This window comes from Pagrus major, chromosome 14, assembly GCF_040436345.1.
Source record: "Pagrus major chromosome 14, Pma_NU_1.0".
Taxonomy (NCBI): domain Eukaryota; kingdom Metazoa; phylum Chordata; class Actinopteri; order Spariformes; family Sparidae; genus Pagrus; species Pagrus major.
In genome coordinates, this window is record NC_133228.1 from 13,509,492 (window position 1) to 13,527,713 (window position 18,222).

The 18,222-nt window shown below is 40.9% G+C and overlaps 2 protein-coding genes across 2 annotated transcripts in view; one reads left to right on the forward strand and one right to left on the reverse strand.

Annotated features, from left to right (window-relative positions):
* The first annotated feature begins 1,800 nt into the window (after positions 1–1,800).
* The window catches only part of ccdc146 (coiled-coil domain containing 146), a 52,899-nt gene continuing 36,477 nt past the window's right edge, over positions 1,801–18,222 (forward strand). Inside the window, exons 1-2 of the mRNA XM_073480934.1 lie at positions 1,801–1,875; positions 2,542–2,747. Of these exons, the coding sequence (XP_073337035.1) occupies position 1,875; positions 2,542–2,747 (207 nt within the window). The 5' untranslated portion in view covers positions 1,801–1,874. The remainder of the gene's footprint in view (positions 1,876–2,541; positions 2,748–18,222) is intronic.
* Positions 3,411–15,432, reverse strand: fgl2a (fibrinogen-like 2a). The gene is made up of 5 exons (XM_073480764.1): positions 14,578–15,432; positions 13,558–13,762; positions 7,299–7,518; positions 5,211–5,381; positions 3,411–5,127 (listed from the first exon to the last, which is right to left on the reverse strand). The coding sequence occupies exons 1-5, from the start codon at positions 15,187–15,189 to the stop codon at positions 4,812–4,814; spliced, it is 1,524 nt and encodes a 507-aa protein (XP_073336865.1). The 5' UTR covers positions 15,190–15,432; the 3' UTR covers positions 3,411–4,811.

Sequence of the window (18,222 nt, forward strand, 5' to 3'; positions counted from 1 at the left end):
TTGGTTGGGTTGACGGGAAGATATGGTGAAACAGCGTTTTATAACACATACAGTCAACAGATTTGAACAGTTTGACTGAGATGAAAGGGTGAAGCTACATCTGAAAAATGGATAATGAATAAGAACTGTAGAATGCAACAAACGGCAAGCAGCTCTTAAATCTTCAGGGTACTTTTGCTTTTCTGCAATTCTAAGTTGTTCTACCTCAAAATAGCTATCAAACAAGGGCTTCTGTTTTATTAAGCCAAAAATGGTAATAGCTGGTCACATGAAGGGGCATATTTATTCAGCAGAAAATAAACTGGAGTCTGCCAGGATTCAGAAGTTAGCATATCCAGACTGTTGGAGGGGATTCAAGGTTAATTTGGAAAACTGCATTCCATGAAAAAACATTCATTCCCAAAGCGGCAGGTGATTTGTTCAGATTTAACGAGGGGTGATAAAATTAGAGCTACTACATAATTAACAGGTTTAATTACAGAGCCTGGCTTTAAAAGTCGTACATGTAGAAAAGTCGTACACCTAATTTGGTCGTATACATGTAGAGGGAGGATGACACTCGCCTTCATTTCCCACTTTTTAATTTGTTCTGGCTGACAATGGAAAAACAGTGGATTGTGTTTCTGTCATGCATGAAATTTTGTGCTCAAAATTTGCCATTATAGCTCATTTAGCTGATGCCGCTCCTCTGTGTCACTGTTTCCAAAATTGAAAAGCAGAAGCCAAGCCGTGGATAATGCGTCAAACAAAACTGCAACCACTGGAAAATTAGTCATTTCAGTTGTTGACTTTGTGCACGAAAATAGGATTTCCCTTCTGCCAAAACAGCCAAATTGTAAGGGAGTGTACAATCAGACGGTCAGATATGGCTAAAGTGAATTGCAGCTAAGTAATAGACACAGCCATTACTTTAACGATGCCAGTAAACCTGGCAAAGGCTTGTGAGTGTGTATGTGCAGGCATTTACGTGTGTTTGATGTGCATGCTGAACCTCTGCACATACATTTACATGCTTTTCTTCCTGCGCATGAAGATGCACTCACCCTCAAACCACATACCTGTACCATATGTTAGGCCATATGGTTTTGTTTGTTTTTGTAGACAATAATTACAATCAGTGACAGAGGAGGGTTATTTGTGCGACAGCCAGTAAAACCAACGTAAATCAGAAACATACAAACACTGATCACCTCTATGTCTACCTTTACTAATCATTACTGACCTAAAATCCTAAGGGGCTCTTCTTTCACACAAATATTGGCATGCTCTCACATACAAAGCGGAGATAACACATCCCTGCAGCTGTTGGAGGGAGTGAGTAATGGGGCCATGCCAGCTCCCAGTGTGCACTGTGGGAAAGAAGCTAACAGGAGAGCATTGCGTCACCACCATCACTTTCACCTTGGATTCAGGTCAGTCCAATCCACTATCATGTTAGTGCAATCAGTCTGCCTTGACCAATGAATGACACATGTTGATCATGTGTTGCAAGAAGATTTACAGTTAATGACTATTTACCGCCATCTGCTGGACGGTCACTGCAACGTTAATAATAAAGACTGGATGATTGTCAGAGTGCACTTGTTAAAACCTTTTACATCTTTGTATATTATATACTGGTGAATATAATAAACACAAGCTGAATGTAGCTTACGTAGAAATAATCGTGACAATAAGGGATTTCACCTGACGTTACGTTGCGTCGTTGCTATGGTAACCACAACACGCCAGTCAACCAGAGAGAAATCTGTGATTTGAGTTTTTGCTAACATTAACGTTAGCTGTATTTCAAGTTATATGGTCTTTGTGGTTTTACAGGGCGAAGGGACGGAGTCTTGAGGACGTGTTAGAACGAAGACTCGGAGATATTGAAAAGTAAGACATTTGCATGAACGTTTGCTTCTTTGTTTGGCAGACAACACCCCAAACATTAGGCTAACTACTTTCAGCTAATTAGATAAGCTAGCTAGCTTTTGTGTAGTTTTCAGTGGACAACGCAGTGTTTTTAACGGTATGAGCAAACATTTAAATTAGAACTTTTATAGAGGTGTTTTGGGGCAATAAGTAAGCTCAATGATATTTGTATTTGGGTTTACATGTGCGACATAACATGACAGTATCATTGTCAGTGATTCATGACAGGGAAAACATTAAAAAGGAAAGCTAGCGTCATTGTGCTAAGATGACAAACTGTCGCTTAATTGGCTTTTTAACGAACGAATGTCATCTAATTATATTATAAATACATTTTCTGTCAAGGATTTCTTATTATTAAGATACCCCAGAATTCCGTGTGTGCGGTTTAAGGTTAAAAAACAATCCCTAGCTAGTTAGATATTAGCTAAATGTATTTTAATTTTGATTTCTGGCAGCAAAACTTCCGACCCGAATATTTCAAAATAAAAGCACAACGTTCAAATATATATCTCGGCCTGTGCCTCGTTATAATATTATAATTTATTCAAAGCTGGTTTTGAGTGTGTGCCATTGTATTTCTTCCTATCATTGCTTCACCTACTGTATCTATGTGTTTTGCATTAGTGAGTCTATCTGAGGAGGAGCATCGGGATAGCAGGCCTCCCAGCAGAGGAAAAGTGGAGCTGGAGGATCAAGAGGAGGAGGAGGGAAAGAGAATGGAGAAGGACACCCCTCTAGTGGCCCTTGCACCTGATGCTGCACTCCCAGAGGAGCAGCCCTCTGCTGCTATTCACGTCTCTGCTAGTCCTGCTTTCCACTGGCTAGATGAGGTAAGACTCTTAAATGTTGTTAGGCGATCATATTTCTTGGGGATGGCAGTTTGGAGGTTCCACAGGGAGGACAAACATCATATTTGGCAGTGGCAGTGGCAGGATTACTCGAATTACTTATGAGAAGATGAAAAGAAAAGATTATGAATGGTTATGGAAGATTGTACAGTGGGATTTAATGTGTCTGTTTACCAACAAAAGCCATTTTATGTTCCAGTTAAATTGATGTTTACAGCAAAACGTGGTACTTTAGATGTATTTATGTTTCTTATGACCTTTATCTCAAAACTTAAAATGTTTTTAATGTTTAAACAAAAGTGAAATCAACTGTGGATGAGCACAATACTTTATTATTAACTCAATAGTCACATACAGTAAGCAGACATTCAAGTAGGCCCACAGTTTGAACTTCATATGAGCTCATTCTTTCACTGAGTGGCTTTATTGAGTCAACACCTGATTAACCCATTTATCATGGGCATGCATCACCTCATCCCTCCATTTTTACAGACGTCAAATCGCCCAGGATACTAGACGGCGGACACTTGAGAGTGTGGGATTTATACTCATGGATACTCATGCTAAAGTTGTATACATTTTTGTATACATTCATGAAAAGGTGATTCCAATAAGGGCGGAGCTTTCAAAGAAGAGCAGGCATCATTGTGATTTAAAACTACCAGACACTGCAATGTATACAGCCATGTAGTTAGAACTTTATTCATTTTTTTGATATAAAAAGTGCATAATCTTTTGGCATGACAGTTGAATATGAATGATAGAAAAGGTCAATATTGTACACACACAAAGCTCCAAATACACACATAATTACTATGAATGGTCACAATAATGCACAGTCTTTATCACTGCTCGAATATCAACAATCATCAAAACTTGTACTGTAGGACCTATGTATTATATAAAAGCTATCATACCTCACAAAATAAAATAAATACTGTACACGTTCTTAAAGCGAAACATTTCTTTCCCCATCCTTCCCATTCACAGTGTGTATAGAATGGATTAAATGATGCAATACAGTTTTCTAACATCAGGCAGCAGTATTGTACAAGTGGTGAGTCAGGGAGGACACTTTTTTTTTTCTTTTTTTCTCCATGTGAAAACTGGTGTGTGGCATCAAGAGATGTGCAGTAGTTCAGTGCACCCAAGGGTGGAAAAACATTTTTTTTTATCTTGCAGCAATCCTGCTCTGCAGCTGCTGTCAAGAAGAATTTACTAAAGCATCAATAATGCAGAATGTACTTCGGAGTGATCTGATATAAATTTATCTCAGGCTGCATATTTATACTGGGGTGTTTTTTATTGTAAAGGATGATTATACATTAGTAAAATGTCCCAGTGTAATTAAATAAATGACACAGAAGCTGTAAGTGTTGTATATCACTTCCTGTAGCTCTTTTTTTTTAAACACTCTGACCCCAGCGTGAAGTCTGTGACAATGAATTTCAGACCCACTTTAAAACTTAGCTCTCATATACCTCACCTGAGTGGCTGCTGTTAATTATTAAACCATTCAGAGTGGAGAAAGTGATAGCTCATTAGTTTTTACTGCCATTGTGTGCCATGGTGCGTCTCAGCTGGGTTTATAGCAGGAGGCACCAGGACAGGAAGTAGAGAAATGTCAGAGAAAGAACGAAAAAATCTCTCATGGTAACCCTCCGTTTAATATTATGGCCCCTGTAGGAGGCTGGCCTTTACACTGCATGTGTGGTTTTTTTATTAGTCCATCATCGTTCATAGTCCATTGTCCTTTATTATCATCATTTTAATCCAACATTTTGAAGGCCACGCTCACCACAGTGGAAAAAAGTAATAGCACGGTTAATTTTTTTCACAATTACTTTTGTTATTACTGCATTCAAACTGTCTATAGGACTTCTTTTTCGGTGTACACGTATGCATGTGTAAATGTGTGCAAATGCATGACTATGCGCATGTGTATGAGCTTCTCAGGCTACTTGTTCTTCCATTTTTCTGACTGTCTGTGTTTGTGTTTGTCTGACTGACTGACTACACTCGTGAATATTAACTGTACCTGTCCTCTTAAGGAGCATAGTTCTTGGGCCGTATCATCATCTTGACAGTCTTGAAGGCCTGCCTGTAGTTGGTGGGGTAGTACTCCGTCGACATGTTGTGCCATGTTCCCCAGAAGATCCCGTTTCGGACTCCCTTGTACCTCTTATGATAGTACTTCCCGTTGAGGTTGGCGGACATGCAGGCGTCAAACCACCAGCCGGAGCTGTAATAGGCGCCGCAGTTTCCAGAGGGGTACATGTCGTTGTCGCGGTCGGGCGTGGAGAAAAACTTCTGGTCATGGTTGAAGTGCTTATTGAAGCTGATGGCGTTCCCGGCTGTCCCACTGCAATGACATATCGATTTATTTAAGATGTAGTCCTCCTTTATAAATATTTGATCACACATGCAGAGAAACCAATATTGTACCTGTATCCGCTGACAGACAGCCGATAGCGAAGGAATTCATTGGCCACATAGAACTGGTCGTACTTGGCATACTCCCGAACACCCTCAAAGTCCTCCAGCTCGATACGCACGATCATGTCTTTGGCCTTTGTCAGCAAGTGGATATGGTCATTGCCCAGCCAGAACTCACCTCTACAGCAGAGAAAAAAAGGCAGATAAGGGAGGGGGGGATGGAAGAGAACACAATGAGATATAGGTTATGAATGAGCTCATATGCTTGTTCACTTGATTAGAAAGTGGATACTCTAACTGAATTTACTCATCCCCACAGGGGAGGAGAGGAAAGGAGGAGATGCAAGGGGAGAGTAGTGTGGCAGTAAAAGAAAGATGAGAGCAGACATTATTCTTTCAGTGGGAGGTTATACTAGATCTGTAGGCACCGTTATCAAGAGGTAGCCATGGTTATTTCCCTTATAAAATTCCTTCCTACAGGAGCTGAGACAAAAATAGAGGAAAAGAGCTGAAATTTTAATCCGGTTAGAGGCTATAGAAGAGGCTCTGCATGAACACAAAATATAATCAGTGTGAAAGGGCTGCTTCCCAACATTTTCACCTGTTCCTCAACTTTAACAAACTTTTGTTTTGTCTTAAATCACTAATTTAAGTCAAGAAGTGTATTATCTGTTAAAATGTGTGAGCCCTACTGTGGTACAGTGATAGTGAGAACAGGTGCGCATTGTATGGACCTCTAAGCACTGACGGGGCACTCTTAAGTGGTGGGAGGAAGGGTAAAGCCATTTTGTAACAAATAACACTCTGTTACAGTTGGTGCACTGATGGTTTTGCTTGGATTTCCAAAGATGAGTTCTGCTTGTCAAGAGTAACAGAAGAATCTTGAATTAACGCATTGTTTCCTATTACGTTGAAGATTTGCTTCAGTCTTGCTCACCCCTATGGTTACCCGAGCAGATGGTAGGTTCCAGTTAGGTGAGGCTGAGAAATAGAGCTGCAATGTTTACTCGATTATTTGGCAACTATTAAATTAATCAACCACTATTTTGAAAATCGAGTATTCAGTTGAAAATTTGTCTGGTTGTGGACAAAACAATGCATTTGAGGACATCATCTTGGGCTTTGGGAGACACGGGTTGATTGTTTTGACATTTTATAAACTAAACAACTAATAAAATTATTAAAAACGTAGTCAAAAGATTAACTGAAAATTGAAATAATTGTTAGTTGCAGCCCTCCTTAGAAGATGATTAAAGGCCAGTTACTGAGCGAAAGTAGAGGTAAAGTAGGTGGCAGCTTGTAGATTTCTCACCATTAGTTCTTTATTTTCAAGTTTTTCATGTTGAACTTTTTGGGGTTTGTGTTTTGCCTGCCTTTTATACTATTTTAGTTAGAGGGGTACTCTGGTGATTTAGTATTGCACTGACAGATAATAAATGAGATTCTCAGGGTTATTTTCTCAGACTTAAAGTTTTCCAGTGCCTTTCAACACGAACTGCCCTCTATATGGGGTGGCAGCACTAGCGAGCATTCAATTAAGTCTGTAATATAGCTCTTTGTGGTCATATTTGAACCCAAGCATCTTCTGCCCATTCAAGCCCTCGCATCCCAATACAATTTTAGCTTTTGACACCAAAGTCTGTACATGACCTGAGAGCTGCAGTGATAAGTAAATTAAATCAATAAATCATAAATCAGTCACAAGAAAATGAATTGCCAACTATTGGCAAAGCTTTTTAAGGAGAAACATTTGCTGGTTCAGGCTTCTTAAATGTAAGGATTATCTGCTTTTCTTTGTCATTTATGATAATAAGTGTAGAGTAAGAGTAAGAGTCTTCATGTTTTGGACTGTTGGTTGGACAAAATAGGCCACTTGAAGAAATTGTGATGAGCATTTTTCACCATTTTTTGGCATTTTATAGACTCATTTCTTATGATCCTGCAAAATAATCTGCAAACCTGCCAAATAACCTTTAGTTGCAGCCATTACATTAAAGCTAATAGAACTGGTTGTCTATGAAAGCCTCTAAGCAACTCTTTCCCTCATTCTAAGATACATTGTGAGAGGAAGCTAGTATTTACACCCTAGTCCATTACCTGAGGTTCCCGAAACCTTTCTTATACTCGGCCCAGGTGCGGTTGAAGCTGACAGAGCCATCGAGCCGTTGCTGTATCACGGTCCATCCACCTCCATAGGACTCCATGTCGCAGAAGACCTCAAATGTCCCGTTGCGAGGATCAGGGGTCACGCGATACACACCGTTCTTCCTCGCCTCGAGCACATTGTAGTCTGAACATTCCCGAGGGGCTAAGATGACTGCAAGGAGACAGGGAGAGAGAAAGGATGGAGGGTGGTGATATTTAGTAATCTATTCACTTTTCTCTGGCATTTTTCTACGCCAACCAAGGGACAGTAATAGAAACAGCCCCTGAGGCTGACGATGGGAAAAGAATATGCGATAAGTTAGCAGGAAATCCAGCTTTAACCATTGTGGAAGTTCTCATTCCTGCATTAATTTCCTGGGCGGTCTATAGAAACCCAAAACAGTTCAGTTTGCCCTTTACCCAACCAGGCTTTTGGTCAGTTCCTTGTTTTGATCAGGCTTGAGTTCAGCAAGTCATCAAGCATAAAACACTAACTTTCAGTAAGCATTTGAGAACTCTGTAGTCTTATCCTCTATTTCTCAACATGAGGTCCTCTTTTTGGAAATCACACTGACTATCTGGACTCCAACATGAAAGAAGTAAGTGAAAAGACAAAGGCCACTATCAAACTATAGAAGTCAGTGACCTTCCCCTGTGCTGCTCCACGGGCCCATTTTATACAACTTCTCTACTTTCCAAGATCCCTTACTTTTTTTAACCTGCCCACTTATTTCTCAAACTCTTGCCCCTGTGTCGCACTGCAGGCTGCTGACCCCACCCAGAACCGAGGTCCAAAGGCCCCTGTCAGTTAGCATTTGGGAATTGAAAGGAACAGACTTGTCAAAACGTGGGAAAGTGTAAAACTGGATTAGAGAGGCGTACCCCCTCCCTGCATGTTCGGCACCTGGGGCCTAAATCATCTTGACATTGGGCAGGCAGCATGTGGACCCCTTCCTGAGTTTGTTTGGTGAACTCCATTGCTGATGCAGTTTTGTCACACAGTTAAATCTGTTTAGTGGCTTGGTAGATTATAATAGAGCAAGGGTATGGGGAACCATACCGATTACAGAGAGCCAGACATCAGGTGGTTCAAGCACAGGGAGGGGGAGTCTAGACCAAATAGTGTTTTGGGGAGTGGAGAGACGTGCAGTCTTGATACTTCATGGTAACATTAGCACAAGGTTAGAGTTTGGGTTTTTTCTGTAATGATTAAATCAGAACTAGTACATGGTGCACGAAATAAAAGCACCCTTTATGTCTTTTGGTTGCTTTGAAACGCAATCACGATGATTTAAGTTGATTTCATTTCAAAATGCCCTGTAAGACTATTAACCAAACGAGGCAGCTGGAGTCGGAAGATCATCTGATCAGATGATCTTGCAAATCCATCTAACCAGGCTTTCAAGATGACCAGTGGTTAAAGTGACCATTTGTTTGGCAACTCATCAAGGTTAGTGTAGATGCCACTACAATACAGTTATATTGGAACTGGAGAGCATTTCTCCATTGAAAGAAGAGCAAAAAACAGCACTGAAGGTCCTGAAGTCTCCGTTGGTAGGGCTCTCATACTGTTGATCAAATCAGTTTAAGCTAGCCTGTGAAAATTGTGATAGACATATGGTTCGTCCAATCACCTGCCAAGCATTTTTTGTGCTAAGAGCCTGCCCTTTTCTGAACAATTCCTGAGGACAACTTCCCAGATGGTTCCATGTAAGAAACCATCTGGCGCATCAGGTTATAAGACTATAGCCAGACTAGAATGAGCCTATGAATTTCTTCATTTTCATCTTAAAACATAATGTTGATTAAAAAGTTCCTCATCCGCCATGCCACTAGCTATAACTCATGTTGTATAGTTCACATAATGTCACCCAAGGAAGAGCCATGTGGAGTAATTTGTTGAATCAGCACAGCCATCTAGTTGGCTTCTTCACTCTATTGTTTTGTTCATAGTTCAGATCTGCTAGTCAGTGAGGTTATGTGAAGTTTAAACAGAAGCAAGAGGCCATTAAACTCTGTGCTGTCTGCGGTTTGCCTTCAAGATCGATCTGCATCCATTTTGCACCCCTACTTTGGTTGCAGACGGTAGATCACCCCATATGGAGAACAGTCTGGGAGTCGAACGTGAGGTTACAAATTTTATCCTTGCCACGTTAACAGCTCTATCTGCACTCTGCATTCAAAGTATTGTCCTGTAAATTCTTCGAGTGTCTCCTTCACTTCAAGTGTCTGACTGTAGTTTCTCCGCTTTACATTTCCTTCTCCTTATTTGTCCCTATCTGTCTGACTGGGCAGCCAGTATCCCTTGACAGACAACAGCCATCTCATCTAACTACTCTGGCACTGTGCCTGACCTAAATAACTCTAATATCAGCCACTTGCTGATGTCCAAATTACTGTTGGCTGATTGGCTGTCTGACTGTTGAGGTGGCAGTGGAGTCAAATGACTGCCTAATTGGGTGGCTGATAGCTTTGCCTGCTTTCTTGCCTACTTATTAATTTCCATAATTCCATAGGCTCCCTTAAAGGCTCATAACTGACATGCTTTTAACTGACCGTTTTTTAATACCACTGACTGCACAGAAATGATTGGCATAAAAGGAAGACAACTCTGTTATCAAGGATACATTCCATTTGACAACCAGGAGTCACACTGATAGGCACTTTTTTAATAGAAGGAAACATGTATCCTAAGTGATAGTGGAATCTGTCCCCGCAAAAACGGTTCAAATCAAATACTGCTGTCTGTTTGATGGAAAGAAATTCTCATCAAACAGCAACACTTCCTTTAGGAAGTTGTGTATCACCACATTGCAGACAAGCAGTTCCTGACAATGTGGCGGACTGGACATCCATTCTCTTTGTTTATAATTGAGTTAATGTAGCTGAACAGTAACATGAATTGCTTTCCATTCACCTCAAGGCCCTAATACGTCTTGCAGGAGTGAAAGTGAAGATTAGTGCTTGCAGCAAGGATGGGAATTGGCAAGGAGGGTGAAATAAATGCTTACAGCACGGCGAGCCGTGAGTGATAAAAGCATCTTGACAAACTAACTATTAGTCCTGCTTGACGGTGAAATTGCAATTCTACATTGGCCTAAAATGTTGGTGTAATTTATGTTTTTTATAAGCTGCATTGTTCATTTGCTGTTGTATTGTTTTACTTGGAACAAAATAGTTTGGATAAAAGGATGAAGAAAGTTCGGTAAAGTAAGTGTCCTTAGATGCCTCTTCTAAACTCACTGAGTGTAAATGTTGTTTGAACTGTGTTGTGTAGCCTAATGAGCTGTACCAGTGTGTGGCTGATGTCTAAATCCCCTCTCATGTGTGAGTGGTTAGCATTTGTTGGCCAGTGATCCATCACCACAGCTCCTATCTACATAAATACACACATCTGTCTCTAAAATGTCCTGATATAATCTTCAGATGATCACTTTAGGTCTGCTTGCTTCTATTGCTCTGGATGCAAACTGAATTTAAATGTTGTTTGTGCGAATCTCTATTTAACAATTATTTAATGATTTAGCTGCAATTTGGCAGCTGGATGGTTTATTCAGTAGTCAGGAGAGCCATTAAACTCTGAATTGCTTCACTAAGCACTTTTTACTTTGTGATAAACAACTTGAAAACATTTTTCACTGAAAGTCACTGTAGTGTTCATAGCATGTAGGGACATTAATTCAGCACCTGGTATTTGTAGTCTTAATTAAACCACACTAATGGTAAATAGGGTTAAAAAAAAAACAAAAAACTAATAGATATCGCAATGAAACTTCCCCAGTTGATTACTTATATTAAGACAATTATTTGTTGTATTATGACTTTCCTGAAATGTTATGTTTTAATATGAAAATCGGGAATTTTCAATTTAATTCCATTTCCAGAACATAAATCTGAATATTGGATAAAGCCAGGTGTTTTAATGAATAGAATATTTTATAAATCAGGCTATGAATGATATATGAACAAGCTGCCTCTGTAAATACCTTCAGAATATAGATAGGATATAAAACTGGAAAGGTTGATGTATGTAAGTGCTGCTGGAGAAGTATCTGATAAAATATGCATCACTTTGCGTAAACTTCCAGAGCAGACAACTAAAATAAATGCTTAAATGTGTATTTTGGACATTTTCTTTACACCAGTCTGAAGGAAGACATGATATGGATGCAAAAATGCCTAAAATGGTGTTTTCACCTCTAGTGTTTGACCTGTAAAATGGGATTAGTGTGACATGTATATGTCATGAGTAGTATGAAAAAAACCTACATCAGAGCCTCTCTTAAAGATCTGAAAAGTTTTGTTTATTAGATGTTCATTGTGTCTTTTGGAGTAGGAAATATCACTTGAGTAAAACAGCAGTTACAACATTGTTTATACTCATGTTGTGAAACTGCACGAGTCTTATTACATTTTGGTGTCTTTACTCGGCAACAACAGCTGTCCCCTGTCTACTTCTTTGGATTCACTCCAGACAACGTCAGGCACGATTTCCTAACTTGCGGCAGAATAATTTGCCGGTTCTTGACTTTAACATGACAGATTGATGTACAAATACAAGTGTTAGTGACCCTGTGTGCCACCCGTGACTAATGTTGGGGAAAGCCGCCCACATTACTTCTTGCGTTGTTGTCAAGAGATAATGAGAGCTAGTTGTTTTATGCAGGAATGAGCACTCAAGAGCATGACCTCCAGAGGAAGAGAGAGGTGGGGGGGGTGTGGAGAGGGAGGCAGAGGTAAGGGATTAAAGAGAGAGGGAGACGGTGAAAGTTATGGAGAGAGGAGTGAAAAAGAGTGGCACTATGTAGAGAAATGGATAGATGAAGAACAGATAGACCGAGGATAAATGTGGGAGAGAGAGAGGACGGGATTGAGGGAGCTGAAGGAGAGTCTGAAGGAGAAAGAGGCAAGTTTAGGGGAGAAGAAAATGCAAGATGGGATTCCCTTCACACCACTGTCCCCGCTAATCTACTTAGAAATAAGCTCACATCTGTTTTCCACATAAAAGCCCCAAAATAGTGTCACATTCACTCATGCAAAATCAGGTTATTATTCAGCTTCAGCCTGAAAAGTGGCCTGCATTTCAACTGTGCCCTCATCCAAATAAGCTTTTACATCAATGTGAAGTGGAATGTGTGCTACGCTTGGCTAGTTTGCAATCCCTACTGATAACTCTTTGCATATATTCACCATCAGGAGGTTCTCCTCATTCCTCTTTACAGAATTAAACCTGACTCTAGAAACGGCTGCTTATTTTTTTGAAATGTTCACACTTTGTATTAGTGTGGGCGCCAAGTATCTGTCTTTCCTCCCCCTCCCCCTTTTCAGTTTGTCCATATGGAGAGTAGTGGAATGTCAGAGCACTTGAATTAGTTATATAACAACTAATTTGAATTCTCACTTTGACCCCAGTTGTCATATTGCTTCACTCATGTACAGTATGACCTCAACCTAAAGCTATTTTGCTGTGGTAATTTTTTGCTATGGCTGCACTTAAGCCGACTGAGGCTCTATTATAGTAATGTAGCACACACAGGCAGCTATTGTTGGCATTGTACTTTTATCTTTTTAAAGGTGATGAAAAATTCCTTTTATGATTAAATTAATCCCCCCCCCAAACTATGTTCATATCAGTAATGGAGAAGGCATGTCGCAACAAACCACTGTGTATGGTAGACAATGTCATTGTCAGCCTGAAAGATTTCATTTCCCATTTCCCAGAAAGGCCAAGTTGGGTGAAGGTGACCACCCAGAGTTTGGTTGTTTGTAGTGATTACAAGTCGCCATGTCCACTTAAGCGTGATTGGATACATCCTATGCCAGAAAATTCACCTCGCTACAGACCAAAGGATCCCTGGTCCCGGTCTACAAATCGAGTTTCATTACCATAACAACATCTGTGCTGAATTTAAAGGAACAGAATAGAGGAGAATAGAGAAATGGCCTCTTGATCATGCTCAAAAAGATTGCAGAAATGAAATGCATAAGAGGATGAGAGAACAGGAGAGGCACCTTTTGAAACAGCAGATAGAACAGAATAGAAAATAACAGAAAACACAAAGAAAGGGGTTTTCGTTGAAAAGGGAATACATTTATAGGAAAAAGCTGAAAAGATGGAGAGGGCTTTCAAAGGAGGGGAAAGATAGGATAGAAAAAAAGATTGGAGCATTCAAAATAACAAAATAGAGAATCTTAGTAAAAGCAGGCTTACACTGAGGGGCGTTCTGCACCGGACACGCGGTGGTGCATGTGGAGCTCAGCTTGTTGACCACTCCCGTGATGTTCTCCACCTTCCTGTCCACCATAGCCTGCAGATTGTCTATGTTGAGCAGGTTCAGCCCCTCCAGGCGACCCTGCAGAGCCGAGATCTGGCTCCTGGCGTTGCGCAGGCTGGCCGACATCCTATTCAGCTTCACCTGGGAAAAGGAAAGGAAATAATTTCTGTGCACAGACTACAAAGCAGGTGGATAACTGAAGTCACCAGCCTCCTTCATTGTTTCACCAGCCAATTAGAATTTTTTAATAGGAATGAGTCTGCTTGATGTTTGGCCGTCTGCCAGAGTGGCTGTGTGAGAGTCAACAAAGTTAGCAGACAGGGCCAAAATTTAGCGCCGTTTCGCTGCTGTCTAACGCCGATTCCCCACCCTGTTGACAATAGCAGGAATTTTCCCTGGTGGTCCAGTGCCAGGTAGGACTTTACAGGTCTATAAACATCTGGCCAGTTTACATTCCAGCTGGGTACATTTGATCGGGCAAATTTCAATGACTTTTTTCCTACAGTGTTTTATAGAGCACATTTTAGTTTAGTTTGTTTAGATTAGTGTCACTAAAATATTCACAAGGCTGATAATGATGCTGGCTCACTGGGAATTCACATGGCTCTGATGGAAAACAGAAATTGGTGCAGTGACACTGTTGCACTCTAAATTATGTTTATCTGGTACAGAATGTGCACCAATGTAGATTTTTACATCCTTTGAACAATTTCCAAACTAATCCTCACCCGAATTTAGATTAGGATGACAAATACACTTAACTTTTATTGACACCATTCAGTGATGAGAAATTCATTAAGATTTACTGAATATAAAATATAAACCTGGAGGTTTCATCTTTGCATCGAAACATGGATATTAAAATAGAGCTCATTCCTTGGTAAAATCCTACATTTTCTGATTAAAAGTGTTAAAAATTCTCTCTTTTGTTTGTGAGACTGAACTGCGACTCTTACCTGCATCTCCTGCATACTGCTTGGGCTCGGTGTAATTTTCCCAAAAATAGAACCTTGCGCTGGTCCAGCATTGTCCACAGTAACTCTAGGCACCATCCCGTCTCCCCTCTCCTCCTGGCTGGACCCACCTTGCACATCCTGCCCTGTCAGGTCGAGTCTCCCATCTTCGTTGTCCCTTTGAACTGGGATCTGCGTCTGTCCCTGGTCAGCTTGCTGATGTCCAAAAGCCTCATTGCCCCGTGCCCCACGGCACTCCTGGCACCCGCTCTTCAGCTTATTGACCACCTCCTTCAGACTCTGCAGCTCCTTCATCGTCTTCTCCAGCAGCCTGAACTGCTTGGGCAGCTGGATGGTGAGGGGAGGCAAGGTGAGCTGGTAAGGGCAATCCTCCCCCTCCTCTGCCCCGGCCCCGGAGCTCCCGCACTGGCCCGAGGGTCTCAGTTTCATGGGGCAGGAGATGGGGGTACCAGAGTCAGATCCCAAAGAGAAGGGTCCTTTAGCGTCCCATCTCTGGTGTGAGTTGATGGGGAAGTCCGCTGCCCGGCTGGTGCGCGGCACCAAGGCGGCTGTGAGCAGTAGACTGGCACAAACGCAAAGCACAAGTGTCCTCATTTTACTGAAATAAGTATGTGTAAAGTGAGAGTGTCTGCAACTGCCTCCGATGTGAACTCAGAAAGTGTCTGGATGCCTAAAGTAATATGAATGAGAGTGTGTGTCTGTGCCCGCAGCTGTAGATTGTAAGTATAGGAGTATGTGAGTGTGTGTCCAGTATCCTATTGGTTTAAGAGTGTGTGTGTGTGTGTGAGTGTGTGTGAGCACATCCTGCAGGACGGAGAGCGCGCAGGGGAACTGCCGCTGCCTCAGATAGCTGTGTCATTAATATCAGGACGGGTGAGGGAGGGAGGAGAGAGAGGCAGAGAGAGAGAGATGGGAGAGGGAGGGTGCTGAGTTAGAGAGGATGGGAGGGGCAGCACTATTGCGTAATGCAAAACACCATATCAGCAGCACTGTGAAAAACCACAGAGACGCAGACAGAAATTATGGGAGTGGGAGAGAGGGAGAGAAAGAGGGGGAGGAAATGAGGGGGGGGGGGGGGGGGGGAGAGAGAGAAAGATGGTCGGTCCTTCTCCTGCAGTCAAGGCATGGTGCCGTCCTGCTCATTTCCCCGAAGAGCAAAGTGACTCAGTGCACAGGAACTATCCACTCAACTGACGTTAGGGTGATGTTCTTTCACGCTCTGTTGTTTTGCGGTTTTGGATGTCCGCAGCAGAAAAATTTAAAGGCCTTGTCCCCTGACCCGGTCCAGACTCCAGTGCCTCATTTAAAAAACTCTGCCAGTCACTTTCCAGTTCCAAATTAGGCTCAGGTGGGCACAATTACTGTAAAATCCATGCTTAGCTTGGAGGAATTACAAGTCCAAGTACAAACAACTTGTTTGTTTACATGTATTTTACAAGGCTTGTTGAGGATGTTGCAAATGTAGCAGAAGAATAATCAAGAGACTTCGGAATCAGTTTTCCCTGAATCTCGATAGACATCCTTTGCATTATTGAGCACCTGCTAGTTAATAAAACGACTGATTGTCAGTTATTGGACCTGATATTCAACTATTTTGCGATTGTTGGAACCACTATCTTCTTTCAATTTCTGGTATAATTAATTAAGCTGTTTTTGGTACTATCGCAGTCGCCAAAATAACTACTAACCAAAGTTAGTAAAAAGGAGTTCAAACTAAAATGTTTGCCTCAAAAATGTAGAATAGAATTGAGATATATTCTAGAGGCTAAAACGTGCTTAAAAAGTAAATATTACAACCCGACCGATATATCAGCTGATATCGGCCTATCACAGATATATTGGTATTGGCGTATATGTTGTCGATATTGGCTGATATGAAAACTTTTTGGTTTTAAAGAACATGATTTATAATTATTTAATTTCAAATTAAGTCTATAGTTTAAGTTCACTGATGTCCTTTTAGACTATAAAGTTTATTGTTAAACTGTAAAATATTCTGCCTTCATTACATATCTTTGTCACAAGAGTATGATAACCACATTTGAGGGATCATGGCAAAAAGTGTCTGTATATCGGCCGATAAATCAATATCTGAATTTTTTACTCCCTAATATTGATATCGGCATCATCCCCAAAAACAGCATATCGGTCTGGCTCTAGTAAATATAGCCTACATCATAGTGCAGTTTTAATGGTTGCCTTCTTTGTCACGGTGTCAGGAAAGTGTGGACTGAATTTAAGCAGCCTTTCTTTATCGGTATCATGACGAAAATATGGAAATATAAAAGCAATATGAAACCAACGGCACCAGATACACCTGCAACATGTCACTGAAATAAATGCAAAACAGCTTTTTTTTCTTTTTTGTTTGTTGGCTTGCTTTGGTCGCCTCACTGGCTGTCAGGGTGGATATCATTAATTGAAACTGCTGGGTGCTCTTTATTCATGTGTGCTGCTTAACGATTCTCTTGCATTTACCGCTGTGTCTTAGGAGTGTTTTAATGAAGGGAAATGGGACGTTTTAGTAGCACAACACACTTGTTTTGGGACCCCCTTGAAAACAGGAGATACATCTCAAGGGGTTCGACCTGATATAATACATTTGACTAATTAATATATTCAACAGTGCCTTTTGTTGGCTTTTTAGAAAACACTCTCAAACTTTATTTCATCACTTGAAAGTTATTTCACTTGCCTCCTCCTTAGAGAGATCAGAAAATTGGATTATTGATCTATTATTTTACAGTAAGTGTTGCTGGAGGATACATCAACATGGCAGATGTAGGCTGACAGGCGGGTTTAAACGAAGTGTTGTCATCCTCAGCGCTCCCTTCTATGGCCCTCTATGTTTATAAAGTTGCACAACTTAATTTACAATGTATTAAAAATGTAATTGCTGTGATGTTACAGCAATAGCATTGATGCCTTTATGATTTGGTTTATGGCGTTTTTTTGTTTACAAAGTGGACAGATAATGAAGTTTTAATGAATAAACAACAAGCAATTCTATTGTTTTTGTCTGTAATGATGATGTGGTCATGTGGTCATTTTTGATGGTTTTTAAAGTCACGACCACAAACAATGTTCATTCATTATGGAATCTCATGCAGCATCTTATTAGTAACAATTATTAAGCAATACAAGCTCGTTACATTAATTGTTTACTCTGCAGAGTGATTCGTTGCTGTGGATCCTCACCCACAGTCTGGATGTTACCCTACTTGGAGTCTTGTTATAAACTTCAAGTCGATTCGTTAACTTGGCACTGATTATTTGTTTGCGGGACATGGCTTTTGTTTCGGTATATTAAGTGATTCATAACCACGGGTCATGTAATTGGATTTTTCTTTCTGGGCCACTGGATGTCTCATGCACCCGTCACATTTCCAGAGAAGTGACATAGTTTTCGGATAATTGATTTCAGCTACAGAAGTGGCTCTCAGCCCTGATGGAGGAAAGTTCTCCTAACAAAGTGATTCAATCTAGCTGTAGGCTCAACTCCAAAATATTAAGACATGAAGGTAGAGATACACACAGAGAGAGGTGGTGGTTGTCTCCATCACACAGAGGAATTCACTGCTGTGCCTCTGTGGTCATTATTTTTCTCCCTGAGGGTGCGGAGTATGA